At 42.9% G+C, this 14,660-nt stretch overlaps 1 protein-coding gene across 1 annotated transcript in view; it reads right to left on the minus strand.

Annotated features, from left to right (window-relative positions):
• The window catches only part of LOC115143340 (MAP kinase-activated protein kinase 3-like), a 36,667-nt gene that overhangs the window by 6,160 nt on the left and 15,847 nt on the right, over positions 1-14,660 (minus strand). The window contains exons 2-7 of the mRNA XM_029683654.2: positions 10,977-11,116; positions 9,269-9,333; positions 4,235-4,314; positions 3,975-4,098; positions 3,752-3,827; positions 1,707-1,831 (exon numbers count right to left, since the gene is read on the minus strand). Coding sequence (XP_029539514.1) covers positions 1,707-1,831; positions 3,752-3,827; positions 3,975-4,098; positions 4,235-4,314; positions 9,269-9,333; positions 10,977-11,116 — 610 coding nt within the window. The remainder of the gene's footprint in view (positions 1-1,706; positions 1,832-3,751; positions 3,828-3,974; positions 4,099-4,234; positions 4,315-9,268; positions 9,334-10,976; positions 11,117-14,660) is intronic.

Consider the following 14,660-nt stretch of genomic DNA (forward strand, 5'->3'; position numbering starts at 1 on the left):
CCCTAATGGATTCGCGGAGCTCGTACCTGCTTGCCTTGTAAGCGTCGCGCACGACCGAGTCATTGAGGTTCATCCAGGGTTTTTGGTTGGGGTATGTCCGGATTGCTATTATGGGTACAACATCATCAACACATTTTCTAATGAAGTCTGTGACTGACAATGTATATTCCTCAGTGTGGACGGATGAGTCCTGGGTGGATGAACAGCCACAAAGTCAGAAGACCCGCCTACTTGACCAATCAGATGAGGGAGTGTGATGACATTTATACACACCATATACACACTCACACAATACATTTACACTCCCACACATTCACATACATTACATATGTACACACGCAAGCACGCACGCACACACCCATACACATACACACTTTTACACAAATCATTTCCTGCTGCTTCTCTGTTCCTTATTTTACTCTTATTATTGTATATCCTGATGCCTAGATACTTTACCCTGCCTTCATGTACATATCTACCTAAAATTCCTCGTATCTCTGTACATTGATATGGTACTGGTACTCCGTGTATATAGCTCCACATTGATCTGGTACTGGTAAACCCTGTATATAGCTCCACATTGATATGGTACTGGTAAACCCTGTATATAGCTCCACATTGATCTGGTACTGGTACTCCCTGTATATAGCTCCTTCATTGATCTGGTACTCCCTGTATATAGCTCCACACGGATATGGTACTGGTACTCCCTGTATATAGCTCCACATTGATCTGGTACTGGTACTCCCTGTATATAGCTTCACATTGATCTGGTACTGGTACTCCCTGTATATAGCTCCACATTGATCTGGTACTGGTACTCCTTGTATAGCTCCACATTGATCTGGTACTGGTACTCCTTGTATATAGCTCCACATTGATCTGGTACTGGTACTCTCTGAAAATAGCTCCACATTGATCTGGTACTGGTACTCCCTGTATATAGCTCCACATTGATCTGGTACTGGTACTCCCTGTATATAGCTCCACACTGATCTGGTACTGGTAATCCTGTATATAGTTCCACATTGATCTGGTACTCCCTGTATATAGCTCCACAGTGATCTGGTACTCCCTGTATATAGCTCCACACTGATCTGGTACTGGTACTCCCTGTATATAGCTCCACATTGATCTGGTACAACCTGTATATAGCTCCACATTGATCTGGTACCAAACATAACGATGGTCATTATGGCCAAACAGTTCTATTTTTGTTTCATCAGACCAGAGGACATTTCTCCAAAAAGTACAATCTTTGTCCCCATGTGCAGTTGCAAACCGTAGTCCTTGCTGAGCGGCCTTTCAGGTTATGTCGATATAGGACTCATTTTACTGTGAATATAGATACTTTTGTACCTGTTTCCTCTAGCATCTTCACAAGGTCCTTTGCTGTTGTTCTGGGATTGATTTGCACTTCTCGCACCAAAGTATGTTCATCTCTAGGAGACAGAACGTGTCTCCTTCCTCAGTGTGACTTCAGAGATTCAGTCAAATTATTCCTGGAATTTAAGAGCTGCTATTCTGTGTTTTTGTGCCTTGTGCATGTCTGTGTGTGCTTTTGGATGAGTGTTGTGCTGTGAAACTGACTATTTAGAAGTTTGCTTATGTTTTCTAGAGTAAAAGGTCCCTGGGACTGAAGTCATTGGAGGAATGCAACGCTATACTAACTAAACAAAAGCCAGGGTAACCCGACCCAGTCTCACCTTCCTCTGACACTTCAGCCCACTCAGGTTTTGGGAACTCGTACTGGCCCAGCCTGATTCTCCGCTTCATCCCTGGAGAGATGGCTTGGCCTGTGTTAGAATAGAATGGAGGGAACCCACACAGCCTGCAGAGAAGACAATTGCGTAGAGGTTGATAGTTATTAAGTTGCACTGACTTAACCCTAACACTAACCCTCGATTATATACTATGTACAGTGAGTAGAACAAGTATTTGATACACTGCTGATTTTGCAGGTTTTCCTACTTACAAAGCATGTAGAGGTCTGTCATTTTTATCATAGGTACACTTCAACTGTGAGAGACGGAATCTAAAACCAAAATCCAGAAAATCACATTATATGATTTTTAAGTAATTAATTTGCATTTTATTGCATGACATAACTATTTGATCACCTACCAACCAGTAAGAATTCCGGCTCTCACAGACCTGTTAGATTTTCTTTAAGAAGCCCTCCTGTTCTCCACTCATTACCTGTATTAACTGCACTTGTTTGAACTCAATGGCCAAGACCATTGAGCTGTGTAAGGACATCAGGGATAAAATTGTAGACCTGCACAAGGCTGAGATGGGCTACAGGACAATAGGCAAGCAGCTTGGTGAGAAGGCAACAACTGTTGGCACAATTATTAGAAAATGGAAGAAGTTCAAGATGACGGTCAATCACCCTCGGTCTGGGGCTCCATGCAAGAGCTCACCTCGTGGGGAATCAATGATCATGAGGAAGGTGAGGGATCAGCCCAGAACTACATGGCAGGACCTGGTCAATGACCTGAAGAGAGCTGGGACCACAGTCTCAAAGAAAACCATTAGTAACACACTACTCCGTCATGGATTAAAATCCTGCAGCACACGCAAGGTCAATGCACTCAAGCCAGTGCATGTCCAGGCCCATGTGGTCTGATGAGACAAAAATAGAGCTTTTTGGTCTAAACTCCACTCGCCGTGTTTGGAGGAAGAAGAAGGATGAGTACAACCCCAAGAACACCATCCCAACCGTGAAGCATGGAGGTGGAAACATCATTCTTTGGGGATGCCTTTCTGCAAAGGGGACAGGACGACTGCACCGTATTGGAGGGGAGGATGGATGGGGCCATGTATCGCGAGATCTTGGCCAACAATCCCTTCCCTCAGTAAGAGCATTGAAGATGGGTTGTGGCTGGGTCTTCCAGCATGACAACGACCCGAAACACACAGCCAGGGCAACTAAGGAGTGGCTCCGTAAGAAGCATCTCAAGGTCCTGGAGTGGCCTAGCCAGACCTGAACCCAATAGAAAATGTTTGGAGGGAGCTGAAAGTCCGTATTGCCCAGCGACAGCCCCGAAACCTGAAGGATCTGGAGAAGGTCTGTATGGGGGAGTGGGCCAAAATCCCTGCTGCAGTGTGGGCAAACCTGGTCAAGAACTACAGGAAACTTATGATCTCTGTAATTGCAAACAAAGGTTTCTGTACCAAATATTAAGTTCTGCTTTTCTGATGTATCAAATACTTATGTCATGCAATAAAATGCAAATGAATTACTTAAAAATCATACAATGTGATTATCTGGATTTTGGTTTTAGATTCCGTCACTCACAGTTGAAGTGATAAAAATTACAGACCTCTACATGCTTTGTAAGTAGGAAAAACTGCAAAATCGGCAGTGTATCAAATACTTGTTCTCCCCACTGTATGTACTGTATATGCACACACAGGAAATCTAACACACACAAGTTATGCGCTTCTATCATCGTGGGGACCTAACCCTACCCTTACCCCAACCTTAACCCAAACCTTAAACCTAAATCCTAACCCCTTACCCCTAATTGTAACCCTAACCCCTAAGCTTAAAATAGCCTTTGTCCTCATGTGGACGTGGGAAATGTCCCCACGAGGGAAAATTTTCCTTGTTTTACTATTTGTGTGGGGATTTTAGGTCCCCACCAGGATGAAGAACAAACCAACCAACCACACGCGCGCGCACACACACACACACACACACACACACACACACACACACACACACACACACACACACAGTACTCACAGGATGTACATGATGACACCCAGAGACCACATGTCACACGACTTGTCATATTTCTCCGGGCCCAAAACCTCAGGGGCTTATCAACATGGAAACACACACAAATAGAGACAGACAGACGGAAAATACAATTACATGATGGAAACCACTTATGTCCAAAGTAATATAGTGTAATAAATCTGATTGTCACACATATTCCTATTCCTACAGTAGTATAGTAACTTACCCACGTAGTAAGGGGTGTAGCAGGGGGTCTGCAGGAGGTTGTGCGTGGTCTCCTTAGCGAAGCCAAAGTCTGTCAGTTTGAGAGTACCATTGAGCTCCTGATGGGTGTACAGCAGGTTCTCAGGCTAAGGGAGAGGAAGTGAAATGTATCCATCCTTAAACATGTCACTGTTTATACATAGTATTAATAAATGCATGCCAACTCTGTTTGTCACTATCTGTTGCTCTTATCTTGATCTGTGTGTGAGTGACATTGCTCACCTTGATGTCTCTGTGTGCGATGTTCATGTTGTGGAGGAACTCGATGGCCGTGCCAATATCCCGCATGATCTCTGAGCCCTCTAGAAGAGGAGAGCAGAGAGACACAGTCTCAGGACAACACTGTATGTAACATTAAAACAGTGTGTAACCCCCTGTAAAGACTGTGTTCAGTTTATTATGTGTGCCATGCTCATGTCCGTACTTTGGACCTGCCAAGTATATTGGCCGGATACACGCAGATTGGGCTGAGGTGATCTTGGGAAACAATGACAGAGTTTGCTAAGAGTGTTGAGACACCAACGTTTATTGTTCAATTAACGTTTTGTTTAATAGTCTGGAACAATATGAGTGTAGCCAGCTACTTTTCACTCGCTATTCTCTTAAAATGTAGTAGTTCATCAGATTCGCCATCATGCTCGAGGGACAGACAAACGAACTGCTGGATAGCCAAGCTAGTCAAAACAGCAAAGATTTTTTATAACTAACCCAAGATAGACCACAGCCTGTCATTTCCAATGGGAGAAAATCATAGTTGGCAAAACAAGCAAGGAGGTGGGCAGAGCCAAGCACCAGCTAGTAAGATCCTATTGGCCCGTTCTAGCATGTATTTGTACATTTCCGTTAGGGAACGCCTACTCTGTGAAATGCGCTTGCGCAGTAACTCAATTTGCTTTTGCAATCCTTACCGCAATTTTTTGAAACCCTGGCAAAGGGTAAAGTCTACAAAACTTAGTCCACTCTTTTCGTGACAGATTCTAGTTTTGGGAACAGAAAACTTTATTGAGATCAAGTGTTTAATCGATGACAAATTTAGCAGAATGTCGGCCAAAATTAATCTTACTTCTTCCAATGCTGGTCACTGGGTTTCCTCTCATCATCTTATTTGTATTTATTTATATATTTGTACCTTTTTACATTCTAATCCATTTTTGACAAATATCTTTAGATTTAATCAATTCTACTAACGCGGAGGAAAAGAGTCATTGTGTTGCCATTGTGTGGGTGTATCATATACACTACCGGTCAAAAGTTGTGGAACACCTACTCGACGAGACAGCCTATAGGGAGGAGGTCAGAGACCTGGCCCGGGTGGTGCCACAATAACAACCTATCCCTCAACATAACCAAGACTAAGGAGATGAATGTGGTCTACAGAAAAAGGAGGACCGAGCACGCCCCCAATCTCATCGACGGGGCTGTAGTGGAGTAGGTTGAGAGCTTCAAGTTCCTTGGTGTCCACATCAACAACAAACTAGAATGGTTCAAACATACCAAGACAATCATGAAGAGGGCACGACAAAGCCTATTCCCCCTCAGGAAACTAAAAGGATTTGGCATGGGTCCTGAGATCCTCAAAAGGTTCTACAGCTGCAACATCGAGAGCATTTGCGTCATTTGCGAGCATTTGCGAGACTGGTTGCGTCACTGCCTGGTACGGCAATTGCTCGGCCTCTGACCGCAAGGCACTATATAGGGTAGTGCGTACGGCCCAGTACTTCACTGGGGCTAAGCTTCCTGCCATCCAGGACCTCTACACCAGGTGGAGGAAGGCCCTAAAAATTGTCAAAGACCCCAGCCACCCCTCTTTTACGCTGCTTAAGAAGACACACCTGTTGATTGAAATGCATTCCAGGTGACTACCTCATGAAGCTGGTTGAGAGAATGCCAAGAGTGTGCAAAGCTGTCATCAAGGCAAAGGGTGGCTATTTAAAGAATCTCAAATATAAAATATATTTTGATTTACTTTTTGGTTACGACATGATTCCATATGTGTTATTTCAAAGTTTTGAAAGTTTTCCAACAATTGTTTACAGACAGATTATTTCACTTATAATTCACTGTACCACAAATCCAGTGGATCAGAAGTTGACATACACTAAATTGACTGTGCCTTTAAATAGCTTGGAAAATTCCAGAAAATGATGTCATGGCTTTACAAGCTTTTGGAATGCTAATTGACATCATTTGAGTCAATTGGAGGTGTACCTGTGGTTGTATTTCAAGGCCTACCTTCAAATTCAGTGCCTCATGGGAAAATCAAAATAAATCAGCCAAAAGTTGTACACCTCCACAAGTCTGATTAATCCTTGGGAGCAATTTCCAAAACGCCTGAAGGTACCACGTTCATCTGTACAAACAATAGTACGCAAGTATAAACACCGTGGGACCACGCAGCTGTCATACCGCTCAGGAAGGAGACGCGTTCTGTCTCCTAGAGATGAACATACTTTGGTGCGAGAAGTGCAAATCAATCCCAGAACAACAGCAAAAGACCTTGTGAAGATTCTGGAGGAAACAGTTACAAAAGTATCTATATCCACAGTAAAACAAGTCCTATATCGACATAACCTGAAAGGCCACTCAGCAAGGAAGAAGCCACTACTGAAAAACAGCCATAAAAAAGCCAGACTACGGTTTGCAACTGCACATGGGGACAAAGTTCATACTTTTTGGAGAAATGTCCTCTGGTCTGATGAAACAAATGTAGAACTGTTTGGCCATAATGACCATTGTTATGTTTGGAGGAAAAAGGGGGAAGCTTGCAAGTCGAAGAACACCCTCCCAACCGTGAAGCACGGGGGGTGGCAGCATCATGCTGTGGGGGTTCTTTGCTGCAGGAGGGACTGGTGCACTTCACAAAATAGATGGCATCATGAGGAAAGAAAATTATGAGGATATATTGAAGCAACATCTCAAGACATCAGCCAGGAAGTCAAAGTTTGGTCGCAAATGGGTCTTCCAAATGGACAATGACCCCAAGCATACTTCCAAAGTTGTGGCAAAATGGCTTAAGGACAACAAAGTCAAGGTATTGGAGTGGCCATCACAAACCCCTGACCTCAATCCTATAGAACATTTGTGGGCAGAACTGAAAAAGTGTGTGTGAGCAAGGAGGTCTACCAACCTGACTCAGTTACACCAGCTCTGTCAGGAGGAATGGGACAAAATTCACCCAACTTATTGTGGGAAGCTACCTGAAACGTTTGACCCAAGTTAAACAATTTAATTGCAATGCTACCAAATACTAATTGAGTGTATGTTTTTTTTATTTTACCTTTATTTAACCAGGCAAGTCAGTTAAGAACAAATTCTTATTTTCAATGACGGCCTAGGAACAGTGGGTTAACTGCCTGTTTAGGGGCAGAACGACAGATTTGTACTTTGTCGGCTCGGGGGTTTGAACTTGCAACCTTCCGGTTACTAGTCCAGCGCTCTAACCACTAGGCTACCCTGCCGCCGTAAACTTCTGACCCACTGAAATAAATCATTCTCTCTACTATTATTCTGACATTTCACATCCTTAAAATTGTGAAAAACTGAATTTAAATGTATTTGGCTAAGGTGTATGTAAACTTCCGACTTTAACTGTGTGTGTGTGTGTGTCAGAACAAAGCTGCCTGAAGAAAGAGGGGTCACACATACAGTATATACAGTAGCTTGCAAAAGTATTCATCCCCTTGGCATTTTTCCTATTTTGTTGCTATACAACCTGGAATTAAAATAGATTTTTGGGGGGGTTGTATCATTTGATTTACACAACATTCCTACCACTTTGAAGAAACAAACAAGACAACAAAAAAACAGAAAACTTGAACGTGCATAACTATTCACCCCCTAAAGTCAATACTTTGTAGAGCCACCTTTTGCAGCAATTACAGCTGCAAGTATCTTGGGTTATGTAGGCTTGGCACATCTAGCCACTGGGATTTTTGCCCATTCTTCAAGGCAAAACTGCCCCTAGCTCCTTTAAGTCATACCACAGATTCTCAATTGGTTGAGGTCTGGGCTTTGACAAGGCTATTCCAAGACATTTAAATGTTTCCCCTTAAACCACTCGAGTGTTGCTTTAGCAGTATGCTTAGGGTCATTGTCCTGCTGGAAGGTGAACCTCCGTCCCAGTCTCAAATCTCTGGAAGACTGAAACAGGTTTCCCTCAAGAATTTCCCTGTATTTAGCGTCATCCATCATTCCTTCCATTCTGACCAATTTCTAAGTCCCTGCCGATGAATAACATCCCCACAGCATGATGTTACCCCACCATGCTTCACTGTGGGGATGTTGTTCTCGGGGTGATCAGAGGTGTTGGGTTTACGCCATACATAGCATTTCCTTGATGGCCAAAAAGCTCCATTTTAGTCTCATCTGACCAGAGTACTTTCTTCCACATGTTTGGGGAGTCTCCCACAACGTGTTTGCTTATTTTTTTCTTTAAGCAATGGCTTTTTCTGGCCACTCTTCTGTAAATCCCAGCTCTGTGGAGTATACGGTTTAAAGTAGTCCTATGGACAGATACTCCAATCTCCACTGTGGAGCTTTGCAGCTCCTTCAGGTTTATCTTTGGTCTCTTTGTTGCCTCTCTGATTAATGGCCTCCTTGCCTGGTCCATGAGTTTTGGTGGGCGGCCCTCTCTTGGCAGATTTGTTGTGGTGTCATATTCTTTCCATTTTTTAATAATGGATTTAATGGTGCTCTGTGGGATGTTCAAAGTTTCGGATATTTTTTATAACCCAACCCTGATCTGTACTTCTCCACATCTTTGTCCCTGACCTGTTTGGAGAGTTCCTTGGTCTTCATGGTGCCGTTTGCTTAATGGTGTTGCAGACTCTGGGGCCTTTCAGAACAGGTGCATATATACTGAGATCATGTGACAGATCATGTGACACTTAGATTACACACAGGCGGACTATATTTAACTAATTATGTGACTTCTGAAGGTAATTGGTTGCACCAGATCTTATTTGGGGGCTTCATAGCAAAGGCGGTGAATACATATGTACGCACCATTTTCCTGTTTTTTATGTTTTGAAAAAAGTTATTTTTTAAATTTCACTTCACCAATTTGGACTATTTTGTGTATGTCCATTATATGAAATCCAAATAAAAATCTATTTCAATTACAGGTTGTAATGCAACAAAATGGGAAAAAACGCCAAGGGGCATGAATACTTTTGGAAGGCACTGTAGTACATCCATTCCCAGAAACATGTAGCACAGTCCTCCTTCCCTGGCTCCCTCCCTTCTGAGCCCCCTCACCTCTCTCAGTGAAAGCCTGGTCCCCTCTGGCCTGGATCCTGCTGAACAGTTCTCCACCTTGCATACTGGAACCAGAGAAACACACACATTGAGATAATATTGAGATGATGTCATGGAGTTCTAAAAACAACATTGCTTATCACTCTCCCACATTATAAATGTTTCTACAAGATAATCTCTGCTACGTCAATAAAAGGCCCTAAAATATTACATTGAAAAGGGGAACCATTTAGAAGCAGTCTTGATGAGCGCGATGTTAGTGGGACAACGTTTGACTAGGAACAGAACAGTATGCAATGCACTTCCTCTCCCCCTCCGTCTTCCCATTTTGTCATTATACACAAACACACACTGACATTCAAAATTCCATATACACTGTAACTCCTCTACCCTCCTTCAAGATCTCAAGGTCTTTAGAAAAACACTGTGAATCACTCTCTGTTATGTGGAAAGCATTGTTTATACACTGAGTGTACAAAACACTAGGAACACCGTACTAGTATTGAGTTGCACTCCCTTTTGCCCTCAGAACAGCCTCAATTTGTCGGGGCAGGGACTCAACAAGGTGTCAAAAGCGTTACAAAGGGATACAGGCCCATGTTGACTCCAATGCTTCCCACTGTTGTGTCAAGTTGACTGGATGTAATTTGGGTGGTGGACCATTCTTGATACACACGGGAAACTGTTGAGCGTGAAAAGCCCAGCAGTGTTGCAGTTCTTGGCACAATCAAACCAGTGCGCCTGGCACCTACTACCAAAAGCACTTAAATCTTTTTTCTTGCCCATTCACCCTTTGAATGGCACACATACACAATCCATGTCTCAATTGTGTCAAGGATTAAACATCCTTATTTAACTTGTCTCCTCACCTTTATCTACACTGATTGAAGTGGATTTAACAAGTGACATCAATAATGGATCATAGCTTTCACATGGATTCACCTGGTCAGTCTGTTGTGGGAAGAGCAGGTGTTCCTAATGTTTTGTACACTCACTGTATGATCTTTTGAGTGTGTGTGTGTGTATATATGTGAGAGATAGAAAGAGTGAGTATGGAAGAAGTGAGTAAGAGAGAGATCCAAGTCCAAATCCAACATCTATGTCCAACTCAGTTACTGACTATTCTCCTTCATTACGCTAGCTGAGCTGGTGCTCTCCTCTGACCCTCTCTGAGACAGGAAAGAGCTGACCACAAAGAGAAATTACTTTACAGAGAACACACCCTTAACTCAGCTCTGAACCGTCAGGCTCCCTGTCTACGACTGGTCAGTGCACTATACTTCCATGTCTCTGAAAATGCACCTCAAGGGAAATAATTGTCAGCATCTAAACACAAGGTTTATGTTGCTTATGTCATGTTTAAACTTCCACATACCATATGTTCTTTATTTCCTTGGCACTTGACTGGTTTATTGACCAGAGGATGAGAGAATACTACAGTATATCAAGAGAGTCAGGTGTAAATTTTTTGTGAGGCACAGGTGGAGCCCCAGCCATGGCACAGGCCTGCCACATACTTGGCCTGCATAGACACACCAAGGCCAAGTGAGTGAGCTTTCCATCAAGCCTAATGGTGTCAAAGAGAAGCTATGAGGGATTGGCACTATGTCAATAGTTTATGGCTAGTGGCTGAGGACAGAACAACAACTTGTATTCCCACAGAGAGCAGAGGATTCTGGGTAAAAGAGCTGACAGTGCAGGATCCTACCATTCCATGATGATGAGCAGGCACTTCTTCCCATGATGCATGTTCTCGTACAGACTGAGAATGCGAACGATGTATGGCCCCCCCGACACCCGCCAGTGTAGCTCAACCTCCCGCCTCGCCTTGGGACTGTCATAGAGGATCTGAGAGAGAGAAACAGGAAGAGGTGGGGTAGGAATTGTATTTTTTCCCTCTTTCGGTTCCCTACCATACATGTTTAGGGGGCCTGTGTGCAATGACTTAAACACAAACCTTGACTTGAAATAGACATAACACATGCACAGACACACACATACGCATGCACACACACACAGCAGGCCTTGACATAGCACCTGTCTTCCATCAGAGGATATTTTTGGGTGCTGACAGTGACAGAGTGGGCTCCAGCTGGATACAAGACCAGCCAGCTGAGAACAGAACACAACACAGCCAGTCTGGCTACCACTCATCCTTTACCACAACCTTACACAATCTCTAACACACTTTTTACAGATTCAATTATATGATAACGTGGATGGTGAGAAATGTGGAAGCTACTGTACAGATGCGGATGGAGACGGAGTTTCATCTAAGCTGTGGTTTTAGAATGACTGGCTATAAACAGACTTAAAGGTCTCATTCGATAACAGAAGTCATAATCGACAACCTGTCTCCCTCAATGAACAACTAATGCATTTTTTTAACACAGGTAAAGTGGACAAAAGTTTGGATTTGGTCCTAAGAGACAAGATCTCATCATATCCTCATGGCATCATCCATCCAAACTGAATGGCCTATGAGTGGCCAAGTTACGCATGTGTTGTTAAGAGCAGTCAATAAAATACACCGTTAAAACTTCAACCAAAACAGTCATCAACCCTTTTTGAAGATTTACAATGTTACTAGAGGAAGCAGGAACTAGGTTTTATATACATTTCACACAAAATAATAAAAATGATCCTTCGTTTTAGGGTAGATGCATATTTATATTGTGAATTAGTGTGTTTTTATGTGTGTGTTTAGAGCAGAAGTACTCAACTACTACTTGAAAAGGTCCAGTGACACAAATTCCCGAGGTGGCAAAGGTCTGGTTGGATATTGTCCTTTATCGGCGCTGTGGTACAGCGTAGGAACAAACATAGTCGTCTACGACTTTGGAAACATGTTGTTATATAAAATGTACATTAAATACATGAAATGAGACTAAGAATTTGAATGAATTACAACATTGCTGAAAAACAAAAGTGGTTGCATAATTGTCTATGCAAAAAGTGCACTGTGAACCATTGGGCCTTGAATAAAAACGAATGTATTTATTTTAAGAGAACAAAGGATAATTCAACAAAAAGAATCATCTGAATGCACAGAAGGTCACTGTGGGCCATGCAATGTTCATGTAGAAGTCACTCTGGGTCTTGCCCTGCATTAATGAGAGAAATGACACTTTCTGTCTCCTGCCAATGCTTTGAACTTTGGCACAAAAGTGTGAGAGCAACTCTGAGACACTGGAGCAGGTGTTCATTGGTGAGCCTGGTGCGGTATTTGTTTGTAATAAAGTTAATTGTGGAGAAGGCTGATTCCCAGCTGTATGTGGAGCCAAACATGGTCAGGATGTATAGTGCCAGTTTCTTGAGAACAGGGACATCAGCTGCAGGCACCATCTTTCCCCAGAAAGTGACAGGGTTACAATCAGCAGCCTGCTCCTTCAAAGACACATTTTCTTGCAGCTCAATCAACTCCATTTGTAGTGATGCAACATCTACCCATCTGAAGATCTGTTTTGCTTCTTCTGACAACTTTGCCACACATGTGACCAAGAAGGGGTTCTGGATGAGCACCAACAGTTCTCTTCCAACAGTGAAGTCATCAAAGTGAGCCTTGAAGTTATCAGCTTCTGGATGAAATCAACATGGTTGAGAACATCTTTGTCTCCCTGTGTTTGCACCAGAAGATTGGGAACGTGGACAAGTTCTCCCTGGGGATCCTTCTTGAAAAGCTCCAAATTCTTCTGGAAAGCCCGGACTGCTGTTATCATTTCACACACTGTGTTGAACCGCCCCTGCAGATTAACATTCAGTTGATTAAGGTGTGATGTCTGTCAAAAATGCAACTGTTTCCATCTTCTCCTCATCTTCCAAAAACAGAGAAAACTGAGTTGTCTTGTCACTCTTTTGCTGTGATAAGAAGGCTTTGATTTCCTCCTGAATGGCCCAAAAGCATTCCCAAACCCTGCCTTTGCTGAGCCATCTGACATTGTCGTGCAGTAGTAAGTCATTAAAACTGGCATTGGCCTCTGTCAGGATGCCCCGTAGCAGGCGGTGTTGTAGGGATGATGTGGCACTCAAAACGTTTATCAGTTTCATCAATGTTGTCATGACCTCAGAATACTATTTTCCCAGAATAGCACACAGGACAGATTGATGGATGATGCCGTGATATGATGTCACGTTCACTGTCTTCAAACTCCCTATCATGGATGAGCCAAGGCGCAGCGTGCATGTAATTCCACATTTCTTTTAATCGTAGTGAAACCTTCACAAAAAGAACAGGTAAACAGAAACAAACGTGACGCAACCGTGGCGCACACAAACACACACAGAAAATACATAATTACCCACAACATTAGGTGGGAAAAAGGCTGCCTAAGTATGATTCCCAATCAGAGACAACGATAGACAGCTGCCTCTGATTGGGAACCACACTCGGCCAAAAACAAAGAAATAGAAAACATAGAATGCCAACCCAATCTACACCCTGACCTAACCAAATAGAGAAATAAAACGGCTCTCTAAGGTCAGGGTGTGACAGTGGTCCTCTTTCAAATGTGCAACCAGTCCCCTCCCTCTTCCTATCATGGCAGGAGCTCCATCTATGCTGATGGAGACCTCTGACTTCAGATCTATCCCCCTTTTTGTCAGCATCCCTTTGATGGCCTCATGGATATCCTCTCCCCGTGTGTGTGCTTCTGTAGTATAATATTTTTTCCCACCTTTATTTAACCAGGTAGCCAGTTGAGAAGTTCTCATTTACAACTGCGACCTGGCCAAGATAAAGCAAAGCAGTGCGACACAAACAACAACACAGAGTTACACATGGAATAAACAAAAAAATAACACAATAGGAAAGAAAATCTATATACAGTGTGTGCAAATGAGGTAAGATTAGAGAGGTAAGGCAATAAATAGGCCGTAGTGGCAAAGTAATTACAATTTAGCAATTAAACACTGGAGAAGATGTGCAGAAGATGAATGTGCAAGTAGAGATACTGGGGTGCAAAGGAGCAAAAAAGTAAAATAATAACAATATGGGGATGAGGTAGTTGGATGGGCTATGACAGATGGGCTATGTACACATGCAGTGATCTGTGAGCTGCTCTGACAGCTTAAAGTTAGTGAGGGAGATATGAGTCTCCAGCTTCAGTCATTTTTGCAATTCGTTCCAGTCATTGGCAGCAGCCCAACAGCTTCTTTGTTTCGTTATAAAATCTGCAGAACACCAGAAGCTAGGCATTATCAGTGTTATCTGTTGATTCATCCACAGATAATGAAATGCATGCTGCATTCTGAATGGCCTCATCAAGTTGTATTATTATTTCAGTTCTCCTCATTGCTGTGGAATCTGACCGTGGGATCTGTTTGAGATTTTCGCTGAGCTCATCTTTTTGTTTACCTTCAAGCAAGGTGTCAGCAACTTCAAACATGTATCCTT

This window comes from Oncorhynchus nerka, linkage group LG15, assembly GCF_034236695.1.
Source record: "Oncorhynchus nerka isolate Pitt River linkage group LG15, Oner_Uvic_2.0, whole genome shotgun sequence".
Lineage (NCBI taxonomy): Eukaryota > Metazoa > Chordata > Actinopteri > Salmoniformes > Salmonidae > Oncorhynchus > Oncorhynchus nerka.